This window comes from Ovis aries, chromosome 21 (assembly GCF_016772045.2).
Source record: "Ovis aries strain OAR_USU_Benz2616 breed Rambouillet chromosome 21, ARS-UI_Ramb_v3.0, whole genome shotgun sequence".
NCBI classification, from domain to species: domain Eukaryota; kingdom Metazoa; phylum Chordata; class Mammalia; order Artiodactyla; family Bovidae; genus Ovis; species Ovis aries.
In genome coordinates this window covers 27,195,827-27,213,359 of record NC_056074.1, presented here as the reverse complement: position 1 = coordinate 27,213,359, position 17,533 = coordinate 27,195,827, and the positions used below count along the sequence as shown (strand labels likewise).

General features: G+C 52.7%; 2 protein-coding genes across 16 annotated transcripts in view; one reads left to right on the top strand and one right to left on the bottom strand.

Annotated features, from left to right (window-relative positions):
- KIRREL3 (kirre like nephrin family adhesion molecule 3) overlaps window positions 1-3,635 on the top strand; it is a 610,621-nt gene extending 606,986 nt beyond the window's left edge. For both annotated transcript variants that reach the window (XM_042238383.2, XM_042238382.2), the window contains 2 exons: window positions 518-604; window positions 1,305-3,635. In XM_042238383.2, coding sequence (XP_042094317.1) covers window positions 518-604; window positions 1,305-1,748 — 531 coding nt within the window. In that variant the 3' untranslated portion in view covers window positions 1,749-3,635. The remainder of the gene's footprint in view (window positions 1-517; window positions 605-1,304) is intronic.
- The window catches only part of ST3GAL4 (ST3 beta-galactoside alpha-2,3-sialyltransferase 4), a 121,255-nt gene that overhangs the window by 59,753 nt on the left and 43,969 nt on the right, over window positions 1-17,533 (bottom strand). For 9 of the 14 annotated variants that reach the window (XM_060403831.1, XM_060403835.1, XM_042237608.2 and 6 more), the window contains 3 exons: window positions 17,270-17,413; window positions 12,240-12,383; window positions 11,361-11,995 (listed from right to left, as the gene is read on the bottom strand). In XM_060403831.1, coding sequence (XP_060259814.1) covers window positions 11,909-11,995; window positions 12,240-12,383; window positions 17,270-17,413 — 375 coding nt within the window. In that variant the 3' untranslated portion in view covers window positions 11,361-11,908. 14 annotated transcript variants of the gene reach the window in all.

Here is a 17,533-nt window from a genome sequence, read left to right as displayed (position 1 = left end):
GAGGCCCTAGCTGCCACCTCCTCGCAGGTAGCTTCCATTGATTCCTTCTCAAGGTCTTGCCCGCTGCCCAGAGGTTCTGCAGTTATTTATCTACAGGTCCACCTCCTGGTGAGCAAAGCTGTTTCATAAAGTCTCTTGATCTTTGTTTGCCTGGCCTTCAGCACAATGCCTGGCCTGAAGTCAGTAAATGCTCACAATTGAACTGAATCAAAGTGAAATCCCTGGAGGTGATAACTGTAGCCAACAGAGGAAGGGAGGGAAGGAAGGGAGTGCATCTTAGAAACAGCCTTGCCCACACCCACCTCTTTGTCTCCAGCTCTCAGGAGGGGGTGGGGATAGGGGTCCAAGGGTCCAAGAACAACAGTGAGAGCTGGAATCTCCTCTGGACTCTTGTCACCTGCCTCTGGGGGGAGGGGGAGGCAGAGCATCTGTTGAGTTCATTTCTCCAGCTTTCCTCTGGGATGAGTGGACAGTCAGCCCACTTCCTACCCTCTGAGCAGCTGTTTTGGGGTTGTAGATGGACCGCGGTGAATTCCAGCAAGACTCAGTGCTGAAGCAGCTGGAGGTGCTCAAAGAAGAAGAGAAGGAGTTTCAGAACCTGAAGGTAAGAAGAGCCCTGCTTACAGTCACCGCACGGCCTGGATTCTAGGCTTCAGCGCTGATGACCCCAGCCCCAGATCCGGGCAAACCACAGCAGCAAATAAGAAGAGAAAGGCCAGAACTCGCCTTGGGGACCTCTCCTCTCCGTAAAGTTGGGATCACCATCTCCCCCCCAACAAGGAGATGAGAGAGTTAACTTCCTCGCCAATCACATTTATAATGAGTTTCCATGTTCTGGACTAAAACAAAAAATAATGAAAAATTCTCACATGACCTTGAGCTAGCTGCCCTGAAATAACAAAACATGCCGGGCAAGACTGGCTTTCCCAGGTGGCGCTAGTGGTAAAGAACCCGCCTGCCAATGCAGGAGATTTAAGAGACAGGAGTTCGATCCCTGGATCGGACGATCACCTGGAAAAGGAAATGGCAAGCCACCCCAGTATTCTTGCCTGGAGAATTCCAGGGACAGAGGAGCCTGATGGACTACAGTCCACAGGGTGGCAAAGAGTTGGACATGACTGAGCTATTAAGCACACAGGGGGCAAGACCCTACTTGAATGCCTGCCAGCATCCTGCCCAGGCTAATAATCCACACCCCCGCTCTGGCCCCCTGCCTACCTCCCCTGCCTTCCTCCTATCTGTCCCTGGCCCTTCCCCACTGTCCATCGGGTGATGTGACAAGGCTCTCCCTCCGGCCCCTGCAGGACCCCACCAATGGCTACTACAGCGTCAACACCTTCAAGGAGCACCACTCGACCCCCACCATCTCGCTGTCCAGCTGCCAGCCGGACCTGCGCCCCACGGGCAAGCAGCGCGTGCCCACTGGCATGTCCTTCACCAACATCTACAGCACGCTGAGCGGCCAGGGCCGCCTCTACGACTACGGGCAGAGGTTCGTGCTGGGCATGGGGAGCTCGTCCATCGAGCTCTGCGAGAGGGAGTTCCAGCGGGGCTCGCTCAGCGACAGCAGCTCGTTCCTGGACACGCAGTGCGACAGCAGCGTCAGCAGCAGCGGCAAGCAGGACGGCTACGTGCAGTTCGACAAGGCGAGCAAGGCCTCGGCCTCCTCCTCCCACCACTCCCAGTCCTCTTCGCAGAACTCCGACCCCAGCCGGCCCCTGCAGCGGCGGATGCAGACGCACGTCTGAGCATCCCGGACCGAGGGCGGGGGACGCGTCGGAGCTCGGTCTGGCTCTGCAGAGACTTTACAAAGGACCCCGGAAGCAGCCGCCTCCAGGACAGCCCCGAGGGCCACCCCCCTCCGCACAGCCCCGACCGATGGAGCACAAACGTGGGCCTGGTGGCAGCGCACCCAACTTCAGGCGAAGACGCGGGCAGAGGATGCAGCCGAGAGGAGGCGTGCTCTTTGCCGGCCTCTGAGTCCTGGCGTTTTTCCGGAGGCCCTCCTCCACCTGCTCCTCCCACACGCTCCAGAGGCAGCTAAAACTCTGCTTTTGTGAACTGTACCCGTTGCTGCCCGCCAGCCCTCCCCCCATTCCTGTGCTTCAGTACCGCAGCCCTGGGGAGCAAGGGGTCAAGCGCTCCCTGCCGCTCACAGCCCAGACCCTCCGAGGCTGGGAAGCCTGAACCGGCCCTGGCCCTTGGCCGCCACCCCAATTTGTTCGGTGTTTTGTGTCCATACTCTTGCAGTTCTGTCCTTGGACTGGATGCCTCTCAGCTCTGCAGTGGGACTGGCCTAATCAGAGACTGGGGGGCGGGGTCGGGGGGGGGGGCCGGAGGGGAGAAAGAGGGAAGGAGGGGGAGTGTGACACGCGGGGACCCCTTGCCAGGCTGTGTGACCCAGAGCCTCCCCCTACCCCTGCTTCGTGTACTCCTCCTGCCCCACCCCTGCACATTCAGAGTCAATATAAGGAGTGTGAGAGCTGCTCTGGTCAGGGTTCTTTACACAGCGGTTGGAGAGACTGTTTGGGGATGCATGGGGTTTGAGGGGACCAGCAAGCAGGCCTTTCAAGTGATGAGACTCGCCTTCTCAGCTGAGCCTAGAGGCACACACAGAACCGTGGTCCTGCCTTCAGTACAACTGCAGGGGCACCAGAGGATGCGAATCAGCTCCTCATGCCTACCTGCCACCTGAGAATAAACATTAGGGGCCCTGCCTCCAATAGATCCATTCTGTTCTTTTGTTCCTGCTGAGACAAGGGGAGACCCCAAGAACTCAGAGGGTGCTTTGGGAACCCAGGGTTCCTGGCCCGCTTTCATTCGGCTTTCCCAGGCAGTGGAGAGCTCTGGTTGCAATGGCAACAAGACCTAGAGGCAGACTCCTCTAGGAAGTGCCCAACCCAGAGGGCGCACGAAAGCAGGGCCTCACCAACCACCTGACGCATGCCAGATACAGCTCAGGGGCAAAGGGGCATTCGTGGGGTCCTTCGGGGCCTTTCTTCTTGAAGTATTCTGCAAGGTCAGCTCCCTCCATTGGGGCTTCAGGGGAGGAGGCCCTCTTCAAAGAGCCTGTGCCACCAAGCACCCCAACACTATGAGACTCAAATGATGTTCTAAGAATGGCTTTGTTTGGGTGGAAAGCTTGGCGTGGTGATGGCTGACAGGCTGGCATGGATAAACAGGGCCAAATTAGAATGTGAGCTTTGTGGAAGCCATGTTGTCCTGAAGGTTGAAGTTTCCTCCTAAGTTTTAGCTTCTCCTCCAGCCTTCCCTGGAGTCCTTACCCATCATGGGACCCTTCATCACGAAAGGCTGCTTCTCCCCACCATTGCTTCCTTAGATGGCCTCAATCCACAGATTCTATGCATAGCCTTCCTAGCATCTCCACTCGGGATTTACCTGCTTCCACCATATTTCCTATTGCTTCAGAACCTCCCATTTCCTTTATATCTTCCTTTATAGCCCCCACGCCCGAGGGAGCAGAAACTGATTAAGAATGTAAGTGTACATCCCAGCCCCACAGCTTGCTCCTGGTACCAGGGTACCATTTCTGGCCCAGCACAGATTCCTGTGGGCTCCAGCTTAATTTTTTTTTCCCCAATAATTGCTAACACTTAAAAATTTTATTTATTTGGCTCTGCTGGGTCTTCATTGCTGTGCAGGCTTTTCTTTAGCTGTGGCACGCAGGGGCTACTCTTTGTTACCTGGCACAGGTTTCTCACTGCGGCGAGTTTTTTTGTTGCAAGGGCTCTGTGGGCTAAGGGCTCTAGGCTGCACAGGCTTCAGTACTTGCCGCGTGCGGGCTCAGCAGTTGTGGTTCCAGGGCTCGAGACCACAGGCTCAATACTTGTGGCACATGGGCTTCATGTGGGATCTCCCCGGAGCAGGGATCGAACTTGTGTCTCCAGCATTGGCGGGAAGATTCTTTACCACTGAGCCACCAGGGAAGCCCTCTAACCCCACAAGTCTCCTTTCCCATATATGTCTTGCCTTTGCAAGGGCACCCCACTCCAGTACTCCTGCCTGGAAAATCCCATGGACGGAGGAGCCTGGTAGGCTGTAGTCCATGGGGTCGCTGAGGGTCGGACACAACTGAGCGACTTCACTTTCACTTTTCACTTTCACCCACTGGAGAAGGAAACGGCAACCCACTCCAGTGTTCTTGCCTGGAGAATCCCAGGGACGGGGGAGCCTGGTGGGCTGCCGTCTACAGGGTCACACAGAGTCGGACACGACTGAAGTGACTTAGCAGTGGCAGTTTGCTATTAAAGAATAAGGGTCTAAGATCAAATGCAGAATGCCTTGGTGTGCTAGAACAGGACGAGGATGACCTAAGATGACCTGTCCTTTCACTTCTCTTCCCCACCTTGGAGGCAGGTGGAAAATTGACCTTCTAATATTCACCACAGACTATCTTGCCCCTTATACCCTGTGCAATCATCACCACCCCTAATACACAGTTCTTCTAAAAGGATGGAGGTACCCATTCTTTTCTTGGAGCCCAAGGTTATGGCACAAAATAACCTGGGAAGAAATATGATCTTCTGGAGAACAGAATCCTCTTTTCCCTCAGAGGCTCAGACACTCCTAGGGTGGGGCTATGGACATCACATAAGAAGGGGCTGCATGGGGCCACCCCCTGAACCCTCTCCAAGGCAGAAACACAGCAGAGAATCACTGAAAGTTTACGCGATCACATTTAAGGCCCTGGTGAAAGAGAAGAACACAGGTAGGTGAAATCAGTAAGCTCTATCGCCAAGGCATTGAGAAGGATGCTGGACTGAGCTGTACACATCCGTTTACCCCTCTGGCCCCATTTACTTCTCATGCAGGAGTGAAAGGCAAAAGAGTTGGTAAAGGAAAGTGTTAAAAAATAAATGAAGTCAGTGGGAAGCCCTGAATTTCCCTGCAGGTGACCTCACATCAACTGAAATGAGTGCTTCACATTTGTAATCTTATTTAATTCCTGCATTTCTACAAAGTATCACCATTTAACAGACAAGGGAGTGAGGCTTAAGAAACCAAAAGACCAGTCCAAGGTCACAGAGCTAACAAGCGACGTGCGTGAGATTAAACACAGATGCTTTCCTCTGTGACATGTTTCCATCCACAGCAAAGGCCCAAGGCCACTTTCATCCTAGAAAACGGCCGGTGCTGAAGGCCATAAGCAAGGACCCACTGGGGGGGGGGGCAGAGGAAGGGCAGGCTGCAGCTCCAGTAGGAAAGCAGGACTGGCATCCTCCACCCCCAGTCCCCGAATGACCTGGAGAGACAGCAACTTCCTGGGAAAGTGCTTCTGTGTATCAAATCAACCCCCCCCAACATGCCCCATTCCCAAGGCCAGGATCCAGCTTTCCGATAGCTTTACAATTCGTTATTGGCTCTGAGTCACTGGCTGAGGGCCCGGTTTCTAACTCTCAGGCTCGTTATCAGTCTGGAGAGCCCAGGGTTATTTCCAGCATGTCTTCAACTCTCATGGAATGGAAGGTGGTCTCATACAAAGCGCCAGGGCACCATAGTAAATCCATCTCTGATGGAGAGGACTGAAACTACTCTAAAGGCACAGGCCTTGCAGCTGCCTGGGAGCTTCCAGAGTGGAGGGGAACATGGGAAACAACAGCAAATGTAATGCGGCTTTAGATTTCTCAGGAGAAAAGGAGCCAACAAAAATTCCTTTTCACTCCCTACATGGGGGTGAGGGAGGGGTATACACGGGGCACATGGCCTTTATTATGACATGATCAGAACTGAAACCGCCAGGTACACACTCCAGGAGTCTCACCAGCCCTTCCCAGGTACAGCGCATGGCGTGTGATGCCACCAGAAAAAAGGACAAGGGGGGTGTCCTGTAATTAGTTTCTTCTAGAAGTTTCCCTATAAAATCAACTCTTTGTTGAAATAAAAGTATAAATATTTAAATAAAAATGATCCTAATTTGCATATAGATGTTTATTTCAAAAACATGAACATTTAGATATAAACCGAGGACATTTCAACTAAATCTTGATGTCTACTTCCCCTTTAAAGAAGCCTCTTACGGAAGCTGTTTTTAGGAGCTGTAACCACAGGCCAGCCATTTGCAGCTTCAGCATCAAAACTACAGATCTCTGAGAGTCCCTGATCAAACACTCCGTTGCTTTGACATTACTTCTCAAATTCAGTAAGGCTCATCTTTTCCCCAACCCCCTGTGTTTCCATTTTCCTAACTAGGTCATCAGTTGGGAAAAATGAGACAATCCCAAGCTACTCATCTTTCTAAACATAAGGATTTATTTTCCTGGATGAACACATTTGTGTTGCAGGAAGAGGCCCGTCCACTCTTTCCCTCTCTAACTGCTGTTCTTCCTGGCTCCATCTCTTCCTCCTCTCTGTTGGTGAAATCTTGGACATGTACTGAAAGCTTTTGGACCACAGGTCCTGTGGTTTCACACCTACCACAGCCGTCATCTTTACAAGGCCTTTTGTGAACACATGGCATTTACGAGATCCATCCTTGAGTTCTGGTCTACATCCCTGGGGCCTGTATCTGCCTGCCATTCCATGTTCCCAGAGCTCCTCCCTGGGCCAGCCGGCTCAGCCCACCCACAGGGCTGGGACAGCCTCAATCCCTGGGCCAAATGTCTCCCTTGTGCGCACCGACCAGGGAGCCCCGGCCACACAAAGGAACTTCCTTCCGTTCCTTCTCAAACTATGGCCCTTGGAAATAACCTTGGAAAGCTATGAGAACAGTCACATAATGCTTCTCTATAGCTGTTTTCTTTGGAGTGAATCTAAAGTACTAAGGTTCAAAGACAAGGTATGTGAAGTCTCAAGAAACAGGTCTTCTTAGGGAGAACTGGGGTCTTATTAACTAGACCTTACCTGAAATCTACTCCTCCTTATACAAGAGGAGGAGTGCCACTTGGGATAAAAGCTGAATATAGGGATTTATCCCTTGGAAGGTCATCCTCAATTAAGCAAACATGGGTTCAAGGGAACTAAGTTCAAGATACCACCTTCATCACATTTGTAAAGAAATTAAGGGGCCAGGGCCTTGCTGCCCAAGGATTAGAAGACAAATTCACGACACTAGTGGGCTTGGCACTTGGGAGAAATACTGAATGGAGAAGGCATTAGTGATAAAGTGATACAGATAAGGATTCAGGGCTTCTACAGCAGAATTTTCAGATGAGAATTTCCTATCTGACTTTTAGTTAAAATTGTCTCTAGTTCTCTTGCCACGCAGGGCTACAAGAAGAACAGAAATGTACAGAAAAAAAAGCACAGAACTGGAAAGAATCTCCCTACCAGACTGTAACTTGTCCTCTTGTTGATATTTTTCTTTAGCAGAGAAACACATTTTTAGGCAAGTGAAGACACTCCTTAAGCATTAAAGTTGGTGATGTACATAAATGATGTTTTAGGAAACCTCAGAATAATAGTTCTGGAACAGCTTAGTTAAGTAATTCCAACTTCAGCTCCCTGGGGTGATTCCTATCATTCCCTCCACCAGTTCTATCCTGCCAGTCTTGCAAGATTCTTGAGAGGAAACAGAGTCTCTGCTGAGGGGTGCAGTACTTTAAATTGGTCTTCCCAGTACTTTAAATCTGGCTCCCAGAGTTGTTTTTCCTAAATCCTTTTGCCAAATCCTCTGTGCTAACCCTCCTTTACAGGACTGCAGTCTCCCCAGCTTGCTCCCAGCTGCCTGCATTCCCTTTACTTGAAGAGGGGGAGCCCCCAATACATTAGGGCCCCCTAAATCTGTCATCTAATAAGACCCAAGGTTCATCTCCCTGCCTCAATTCTCAAGTGCAGAATCCCCATAAACTCTTAACAAGAGAGGTCAAGTCACTAAGAAAGATCTGGTCAGGAAAACAGACTATTAACCACTGACATACAGACATATAGATCCCTCCTCAAACTCTTAAGTTGGAAAGACTTCCTGGAATCGCATCCGGTACAAAACCAAGGAAATGCTCAAAACTAACAGATAATATTCTGAAGCTATAATTAGAACATCAAAACAGTCAGATGGCTTGGAGAGAGCTTACCAACTATTAAGATGTACTTCTCAACCTTTGTTTAGCAACCTGCCCTGGTAGGCTGCCTGCCATGGAAACGCTGTTGTTTACCCCTCAGACCTGGCCAACTCTTTCCAACCTCATGGACTGCAGCAATACCAGGCTTCCCTGTCCTTCACTATCTTCTGGAGTTTGCTCAAACTCATGTCCATAGAAACAGATAATGCCACCCAAGAAACACCTTTCTCCAAAAGCACCTACAAGTGTCTGACTTCAATTTGAAAACCACTGCCAGAGAGCAGTTTGAACTCACAGTTCTTTGCTGTTTTCTGTGAAGCCTGCATTTGAGTCCTCTTACCAGCCTCTTACCTTCCTCTGCTGAGCTTGTTGGTGACTTGAAGACAAACACTTTTCTGTAACTAGCCCTACCTGGGCGTACGTTTGACCTTCCAGATGGACCTCACCTGTTTCATATGCTTTCAGGTATTCTCCATCATGCAAAAAGTAGCTTTCCAATCTAACATTGATATCATACTTTACAGTCGACCTGATATTTTTCCAGACATATTCCCACTAAATCCTTAAAACCTCCTTGTGGGACAGGCATGCGTAATCACTATTTTACAGGTCACGTGACAGAGCACGGTTTTGTGTGTGGGCTTACACCTATCTGCCTCACAGACAAAACCGCTTCCGAGTTCAAACTTTTCGCAGGCTGCTGGCCAGTCTCTGGGGGAAGGCAATTGGATGTATTCATATCCTTGGAAAGTGTCAATAAAAACCCGAAGTGTTCAGCACTTTCACTTGATGTGAATACAGAACATCATTTCGACGTGATGACGGACTAAAGACCCATGCTCTGTCTTGCCCAGCTAGGAGGTGGAGCTGGTTGTTCCGCCTCTTCTCCAGGCCTCTGTGGCGGAGAGATGGGGCACATGGTCTACACCGCACCGGGCGGATCTCCTCCGATGGCCCGCAGCCCGAGTCTGTGTCACCCCCGCCAGGGCGGTGACATCAACATAGGTCACATGAGCCAGCCCCGGCGGGAGTTCAGACAAGCCCCCCGGAAAAAACCGTGGTTCGCCTGCAAACCGGGCAGACAGACGGGCGCGGGCTCAGCGGCCGCTGCCAGGCCCGGAGCCGGTTGCCAGGGAGGCGCCGGCCTCTCAGCACCCCAGCAGGCCCCCGGGCACACCGCGGTAGGGCGCCGCTCTGCCCGGGCAGCCCCTGCCCTGCGATCGCAGGCCCAACGACGCGTGCACCGCACCGGCCTCCGCCCCCGCCCGCAGGACAAAACCGCGCGTGCGCGTAATTAACTCGGCTCAAGGGCACCGGGGATTAGCCTGGGTTTTGCACGCAGACCGTTCCGTTGGAAGAGGCCCTTGAGGTTATCCTGTAGTCTAGACTACCGGGGCAGTGGTTGCGGGTGCTTGTTAAAATTCCAGATTCCTGGGCTCCATCCCCAGAGGCCTGGGTAAAACCCGAGAATCTGCATTCTTAAATCACACCCAGATGATTCAGCACAGGTGGTCCTCATTGGCTGGACCCTCCCTCCTGTTTCAAGGAATGTAGGAATTGGAGCACAGACGGGGAGAAATGATCAGCCCAAGGTCGTACAGAATTAAGTGGCAAGCCCGGTGGAGGACCCACATTTGTGGGCGGGCAGTCAAGTGCTTCCCCTCTGCCGTGCTCTGCGTCTCTCCTGCCCCCTTTTCCGGGCCGGTTTAATCAGGACCAGGCAGGTGGGCTGGCGGGCAGTTCATCCACATTGGTCAGGCTAACTGAAGGATGGCAGCCCCTTTCTCAGAACTATCCATCAACTCTTCATCAAAGCTCCACTGCCTGCGCTGGGGCCCCTGGTGCTGCCTCTGTCCCCCTGTGATTGGGGTACCCCGGAGAACGCTCAGCCCACACCTCCACCCAGGGCGCAATGGCCATTTTGGGGGGTATACGCACCCCCTTCCCATACACACTCCTGTGTGGATGTAATCATGGAGGACTGTCTGTGTGTAGGCATCACACACTTCATGCAAAAATGTGAATCGCTCCTGTGTCTACATGAGCGTGCGGGCGTGTGTGTGTGTGTGTGTGTGTGGAGTTTGGGGCGGGGGGGGGGGGGGGGGGAGTGGGTATGAGTTTGGTTTCTGGCTCAAGTTTAGGCACATCCAGTAACAGGCAGTGGCCCCAATCCAGGACAGCTGGATCATACGTGCTGACAGCCACTTTCAATGGCCTGCACGGGGAACTGGACACTCCCATGCAAACCCTCACAAGCAACAGCTGAAGAGGCACCAGGAATAAGCGGAGCTGAGGTTCCTGCACACACTCAAGCCCGGTGGGGTCAGCAAGACTCCCCAGGACAAAGCCTGGAGACGAAGCTGGCCCATGTGGAGGAGAAAGGAGGGGGCCTGGGGCTGTGGCCCTATTTGCTCTCACCCCTAGGGGGACAGCAGCTAGCAGAGGGGTTCTGCCAGGTTTCTGAGAGAGCAAGTCCATCCCCTGCCATGGTCCTCTGCTCCTCCGAAATCTCTGCCCCTCCTTATCTGTCCTGTCCCAGCCTTGCCATCTCAAAACCTCAAGGCTGCAACTCTTTCCGAGAAAGCCAGGAACACAGCTGTGAGTCCCTTCCTTCTGGGGGAGGTCCGGCTCTCCCTCCTGGCTCCAGATGTAAAGGCACAGCTGGGAGAGTGGCAGGAAGCCCACTTGGCAGCTTAGCAGGGTCTGGGAAGATGGGAAAGAAAGCTGGGCAGAGACCGGCAGACAGCAGGGCTATCACAATTATAAAAACCTGGGCCAGGGGTAGAGGGGGTGGAGGACAAAAGCATTCCATCATTCCATCGCCTGGCCCATCGACTGCTCACAGGCCTTGCCAAGCCCTCAGACACCACCCGTGCCCTGCCCATCCCAATTCTGGCTGCCTGGGCCCCTGGCAGGACTTTCTGTAAACTCTATTTTATGATTCCCACTTAATCTGAGAAGGAAACTTGGCTTTCTTTGTCTGTCTCCACCCTTGTCCTCAAACACACACCTTCCAACATGTGATTCTGGAAGCAAGGCTGGTGAGGGAGAGGGAGGGAGGGGAATGAGGGTGCTGCCCCTCCTGCCTCTGGAGAGTAAACCAGGATGCAGAGCCAGGCTAGGTGTCCAGCAGACAGGGCCGTCTGGGCACCAGTCGCTTGCCTGCTATGCCAGGATGACAATGCATGACTTGGCACCACCCAAGCATCGTATTCAGTAAACAATGACTTTCCAAATAACCCTGGCCCGCCTGCCCACTACTGGGCGAGAGGGCCCACCGCTGTGGCCTGCTCCCCATCCGCGTCTTCTTCAATCCGAAAGGACAAAGAGTATCACAGCTGCTTCTGTTTTAGGAAAAATAGTTTAATAATTTGTAACCTACTTTAGGTCACTTCCACCATGGAGCCCCTGTGCCAGTGCTCTTCCCATGCCTGCTGGGAGGGAGCAGCCCCTCTGTGGGGCGTGGGGCACCACCCTCCTGGGAGGCCCACTCTGGGCCTAGGCCGTAGTGGGTGCATCACTTCTGTGTCAGAAGTGAGCAGAACACTGTCATATGCCCCCTCTTCTGGATGCCATGGGGCCAGCCCACAGCACATTCCTACCCTTTAATTAAATAGCCCCTTAAATAATCTCCCAGCACTGGCAGAGAGGGAATGCCACAGAAGCAAGCCCCCACGCCCAGGCGCAGCCCCTCCTGCCCCAGGGCCTCCACCCTGACTCCATCTGGCCTCCACCAGAGCAATCAGGGGCACGGCCTCGTCTCAGACCTGGCCCCCTCCCCACACAGGAGAAGGTGAGTCCAAGCCGGCCAGGCTGGCACCCGGCACCCCCAGGGGCATGGACCGGGGCCGCTCAGCAGGGTGAGCCGATGGGAACAGCCCCTGCCCGAGTCAGAAGTAAGTGAGGTTCTTGACCGCTCCGATCTCCAGCATCCGCTTGATGGCCAGGGCCTCCTGGGAGACATTGTGGCCTGACCACTGTGAAGACAGCCAAGGAAGCAAGCTGAGGGACTTCTAGGCAGCTCTCTGGGCCTCCCGTGACCCCACGCCCGCGAGCTCTGTTCCCCAGGCCGGCTCTCGCGAGGAAGACAGAATGTGGAGAATGCTGGCCTGGGAGTCCAGATGCCTCTCTCTGTGTGACCTCACAGGTGAGCCATCTCTGGGCCCCCAGCACCACCCTCACTCACTCCGTGCCCCCAGTTCACCAGCAGGGGCCACTTACCATCATGGACTTGAGCGTGATATACTCATAGTAGTGAATGGACTGCTTCTTCTGGTGGGCGTCTGGGTAGCCGAAGCCAGCAATGTGCACCAGGTCGCAGAGGTGGAGGGCCAGGGTGATGGCCAGCAGCCCTGTGGTGGGCTTCTGAGGGACAAGGGGTGGGCAAGGTATTAGAGGCAGCCAGAGTCTTTCAGCACCTCTAGGCCAGCGCTCTGCAACAGAACCTTCTAGTATCACGGAAATGTTCTTCATCTGTGCTGTCCTATACGGCAGCGACGAGCCACGTGGGGTTCATGCAGCTAAGGAATTGAACTTTTTATTTGATCCAATTCAAACTAAATTTTAAATAGCCTCCTGTGGGGAATTCCCTGGTGGTCCCAGTGGTTAGGACTCTGACCGAGCTCTCACTGCCAAGAGCTTGGGTTTGATTCCTGGTGGAGGAACTAAGATCCCACAGGCCATGGGACACAGCCGAAAAAAAAACAAAAAATAGCCACATGTGGCTCATGACTACCATATGGCATGCTGAAGCTGTGCTTAGTCACTCAGTTGTGTCCAACTCTTTGCAACCTTGAGGACTGTAGCCCACTAGGCTCCTCTGTCCATAGGGATTCTCCAGGCAAGAAGAGTGGAGTGGGTTGCCATGCCCTCCCCTAGGGGATCTTCTCAACCCAGGGATCAAACCCAGGTGTCCCACACTGCAGGCAGATTCTTTACCGTCTAAGCCACTGGGGAAGTCCAAGAACACTGGAGTGGATAGCCTATCCCTTCTCCAGGGGATCTTCCCGAACCAGGAACCGAACCAGGGTCTCCTGCATTGCAGGTGGATTCTTTACCAGCTGAGCTACCAGGGCAGCCCTACCATATGGCGTAATACAGCTTAATACATCTGGAGAGGGCTCAGACCTTTGGGGATGATTACAGAATGACGGTAATGACAATAATAATAATATCTGTGGCTTTCGGAGCACTTGCTATGTGCCAGACCCTGTTATCTTACCCCTTATGTCATCTCATCTGTGTGTGCTTGCTCAGTTGAGTCCAACTCTTTGTGACCCCACAGACTGCAGCCCACCAGGCTCCTCTGTTCATGGGATTCTCCAGGCAAGCAGACTGGAGTGGGTTGCCATTTCCTCCTCCAGGGGATCTTCCCAACCCAGGGATCGAACCTGCATTTCCTGCCTTGGCAGAGGGATTCTTGACCACTGCACCACCTCTCATCCAGTCCTCACAAAAACACTTTGAGATCGATACTTTTATTAGCCCCATTGTATACAGCTGGGGAACTGAGGCTTAGAACTATTAAACAAGTCCCTCCGGGAGTAGAAAGGTTCTGCTCTCCATCCTGGAAAAGCTTACCTCTCCCGGAAGCCCCGGGGCGCTCACACTCCCGGGCTGTGTGCCCTTCACGAGGGTGGGCTCTGCCTTCCGTGAAGTGGGGTCAGCAGTACCTCCCTCAGCCCCCACCGTAGGGGCTGCTATGAAGATCTGTTTCTCCACCCCTAACTCATCCACGGGGATGTGCCACCCGATAGCCTAACTTCACACATCCTCTTTCTTGGCTGGGACGACCTGCCTTCCAGAGCACTTCAGTGCCCACTCCCATTGCCAAGCCACTCCCCGGATCTTGTCAGGCCCCCCAAGGCCGGGTGTCCCCCAGGGCCCCTTTCTGAGCTCTCCTATCTGGCACTTCCTGCCCCAGCCTTCCGTTTCAGCCCTGTTGCTTTTACCTCCATTGTGTTATCTCAACCAGTTCAGACCTCTGCCAAACCACACATTCATCACCTTCTAGCACCTCTGCCTGGACATGGACTTTTTAAACTAGTCAAACTCTCCTATCCCCCTGTATTCCTGTCGTTGTTAAACATATTACCATCCACCCAGTTGTGCTGGAAACCTGGAACTATCGTACCGCCTTCAATTTCACCTTAAAATCAATGCTGCTGCTGCTGAGTCGCTTCAGTCGTGTCCGACTCTGTGCGACCCCATAGACAGCAGCCCAGCAGGCTCCCCTATCCCTGGGATTCTCCAGGCAAGAACACTGGAGTGGGTTACCATTGCCTTCTCCGAAAATCAGTGCTATAGCAGGAGAATTCTAAGATGACCACCAATGACCCTTGCCCTTGAGAGTGTGTGTAACCTATGAAAATGATGAGATATATTACGCTGTGTTAGATTGCTTCATATGGCACAGAGGACTGGAAGATAGACAATCCTGCTGGGCTTGACTTCCTCTCATGAGCTTTTACATCCTGGTCTAGAGGTCGGCAGTGGAGGAAGTCGGACATATGAAACACAAGAAGGATTTTACTATGCATTTCTGGCCTAAAGATAGAGGGGGCCAGAGAGCAAGGTATGCGGGCCGCTCCTACCAGGCTGAGGGTGCCACCTCAGGCTGAAAGCCAGCCAGGAAACGGGGACTTCGGTCCTACAACCACAAGGAACCAAATTCTTCCCACAACAGGAATGAACTTGGAAGCAGATTTCCCCTCTGAGCCTCCAGACAAGAATGCAGTCAGAGTGCCAACTTGATTTCAGCCTTGTATATTCTAACCAGAGAACCCAGCCATGCTGTACTGGACGTCTGACCTCCAGAACTATGAGTCAATACATGGGTGTTGTTTTAAGCCGTTAAACTGTGGTCATCTGTTAGGCAGTGACAGGAAACCAACACGGATGTCGGGACCATCCGTTTCTTCTTCCTCCTGCTAGAAGCCAGGTTCCGGTCCTCAGCTCTGGCGTCTCCCTCTAGCCTTCACCCTCTGCCATCAGGGGCATAAAATTCCACCTTGCTGTCCCCCATCCACCTCCACGTGCCCTAGAGCTCAGTGCCAGGGGCGCTGCTTGGTCTTGGCGAATGAAATACCTTTCCCCAAGTGTCTGCTCCCTGGGCCCCATGACCCCTTAAGGCCCAACTCTGGTCTCACCTCTTCTGATGGTACCTCTTTGGATAGCCCCAAGCAGAGGTCTACCCCTCCTCCAAGACCCCACAGCACTTGGAACAATCTGCTAGAGCATCTTGCCACTCCAGGTTGCAACCTGTGTGTTTATTCTGCTAGGCTGAGTTTCCTTAGTGCAAACAGCATGTCTTACTCCCCGTGTATTCAAAATTGGGGCCTGGTGCTAACCCGTCACAGAAGCAGGCATTCAACACAGGAAGTTGAATCATAATAGATATTCAGTAAAAAATAAAATCATAGGGAGTTCCCTGGTGGCCGATGGCCTAGTGGTTAGGAGTCCAGCTTTCACTGCCATGCATGCGTGCTAAGTCGATTCAGTCGCATCCAACTCTTCGTGACCCCATGGACTGTAGCCCACAAGGTTCCTCTGTCCACGGGATTCTCCAGGCAAGAATAACCCGAGTGAGTTGGCTTTTCCTCCTCCAGGGGATCTTCCCAACCCAGGGATCGAACCCACATCTCTTATATCTCCTACACTGGCAGATGGGTTCTTTACCGCTCATGCCATGGGTTCAGTCCCTGCTCAGGAAACAGATCTCGCAAGCCATGTGGCACAGCCAAAAAAAAAAAAGAATAAAATCATTTATTCAAAATTTGGCTAATATTTATTGAGCATTCACAGTATTCCAATCTTGATGATAAGCACGTTACGTAACTATTTTTTTTAATCCCAGAATGGCTATTGGAAAGGTCAGTACTGATAATTTCCCCACCACTCAGGTAAGAAAAAGCCTCTAAGTGGTTGACTGGCCCAAGGCCATAGAGCAGGCAGCACCTTGAGTCCTTTCTCTGTCAGACAGTTACCTCTGTCTCCTACCCCACACAACCCAAGGGCTCAATGACACGAGGAAGTACCTGCTTGAGATGCTACCCAGTATGACTCTAGTGGTCTCTAGAGGTCAGCCAGAGACCACTAGAGAGCCAAAACCAAAACCATAACTTGCCTCCCCAGCCTGCCACACCTAGCAAACCACGGTATACAGGACCAACTGCAATTCTTTTAACTCCCTTAGACCAATATGTTCCAAGATCAGATCACAGATAAAGTGATCAAATAGTAACCGAAGGATTTGGGCCGGGCTTCATAGGACTTCCCTGGTGGCTCAGACGGTAAAGTGTCCGTCTACAATGTGGGAGACCGAGCGACTTCACTTTTTCACTTTCCAAAAATAAGACTCCTGACTGTCCAGAATTCCCTGGCTGACCAGTGGTTAGGACTCTACAATTTCACTGCTGGGGGTATAGGTTCATGCTTGGTTGGGAACTAAAATCCCACAAGCCACATAGTCAAAAAAAAAAGACTACTGCCTGTCCCAGTAAATCCCCAGTGTACAGATTCTGATCAGTGCCTGCCAAAACCATCCTCTAACTCTAGCTCCCAAGCCGTAAAAACACCCTCCCCTGACACCCCACATTGGCGATGCCTCTGGGCATCTCAAGAATCTGCACTCTTGGGCTTCCCTTGTGGCTCAGTGATGAAGAATCCGCCTGCCAATGCAGGAGACACAAGTTTAATTCCCGGTCCGGGAAGATCCCACATGCCTCGCCACAACTAAGCCTGTGTGCTACAATCCCCAAGCCTGTCCTCTACAGCCTGGCAACTGCAACTACTGAGCCCACATGCCTCAGCTACTGAAGCCCAAGTGCCCTAGAGCCTGTGGCTCTGGAACAAGAGAAGCCGCTGGATGAGAAGCCTGCGTCCCGCATCTAGACAGTAGCCCCTGGCTCACCACAACGAGAGCAAAGTCCAGGCGGCAACAAAGGCCCAGCACAGCCAAAAACAAATAAAAGTATACATTTAAAAAAAGACAAAACTTACCATTTGTTCTTTTAAAGAAAAAAAAAAGGAGTACGAACTCTGCCCGGCTGTAAACATCAGTGTACCAGTCTCTCATTATAGACAGGTGTATGCCTGGGGCCTGTGTTATTCAGATGCACGCCGCCCTCTCCACTGGTATTCTCCCCTCATCTGGGGTCCTCCGGACCTCCCCAAGCCTCTGGAAGTCCCACCTACTTCCCACCCAGGACCCCAGCCCTCTGCTTCCCCATCCGTCCGCAACCCCTCACCACCTGCTTAATCTTGTGCGGCTGCTGTATCGGCAGGCTCAGCAGTTTGTCAGCTGCGATCTCCATGTAGAAGGGGTTGAGAATCCGAATCTGTTTGGGGTTGACGTCCCAGATGAGCGGAGGCTGTTTCCAGAAGCCCTTTCGCACCTAGGCGGGTGGGGACGGAAGGCGAGAGGCGAGTGGGTTGAAACCTGCTTCTTGAGTCCAGCCGCTGGGCTCCTCCAGGGAAAGGGGTCCATAGGGGTGGGAGTGGGGACCAGAGGGGCG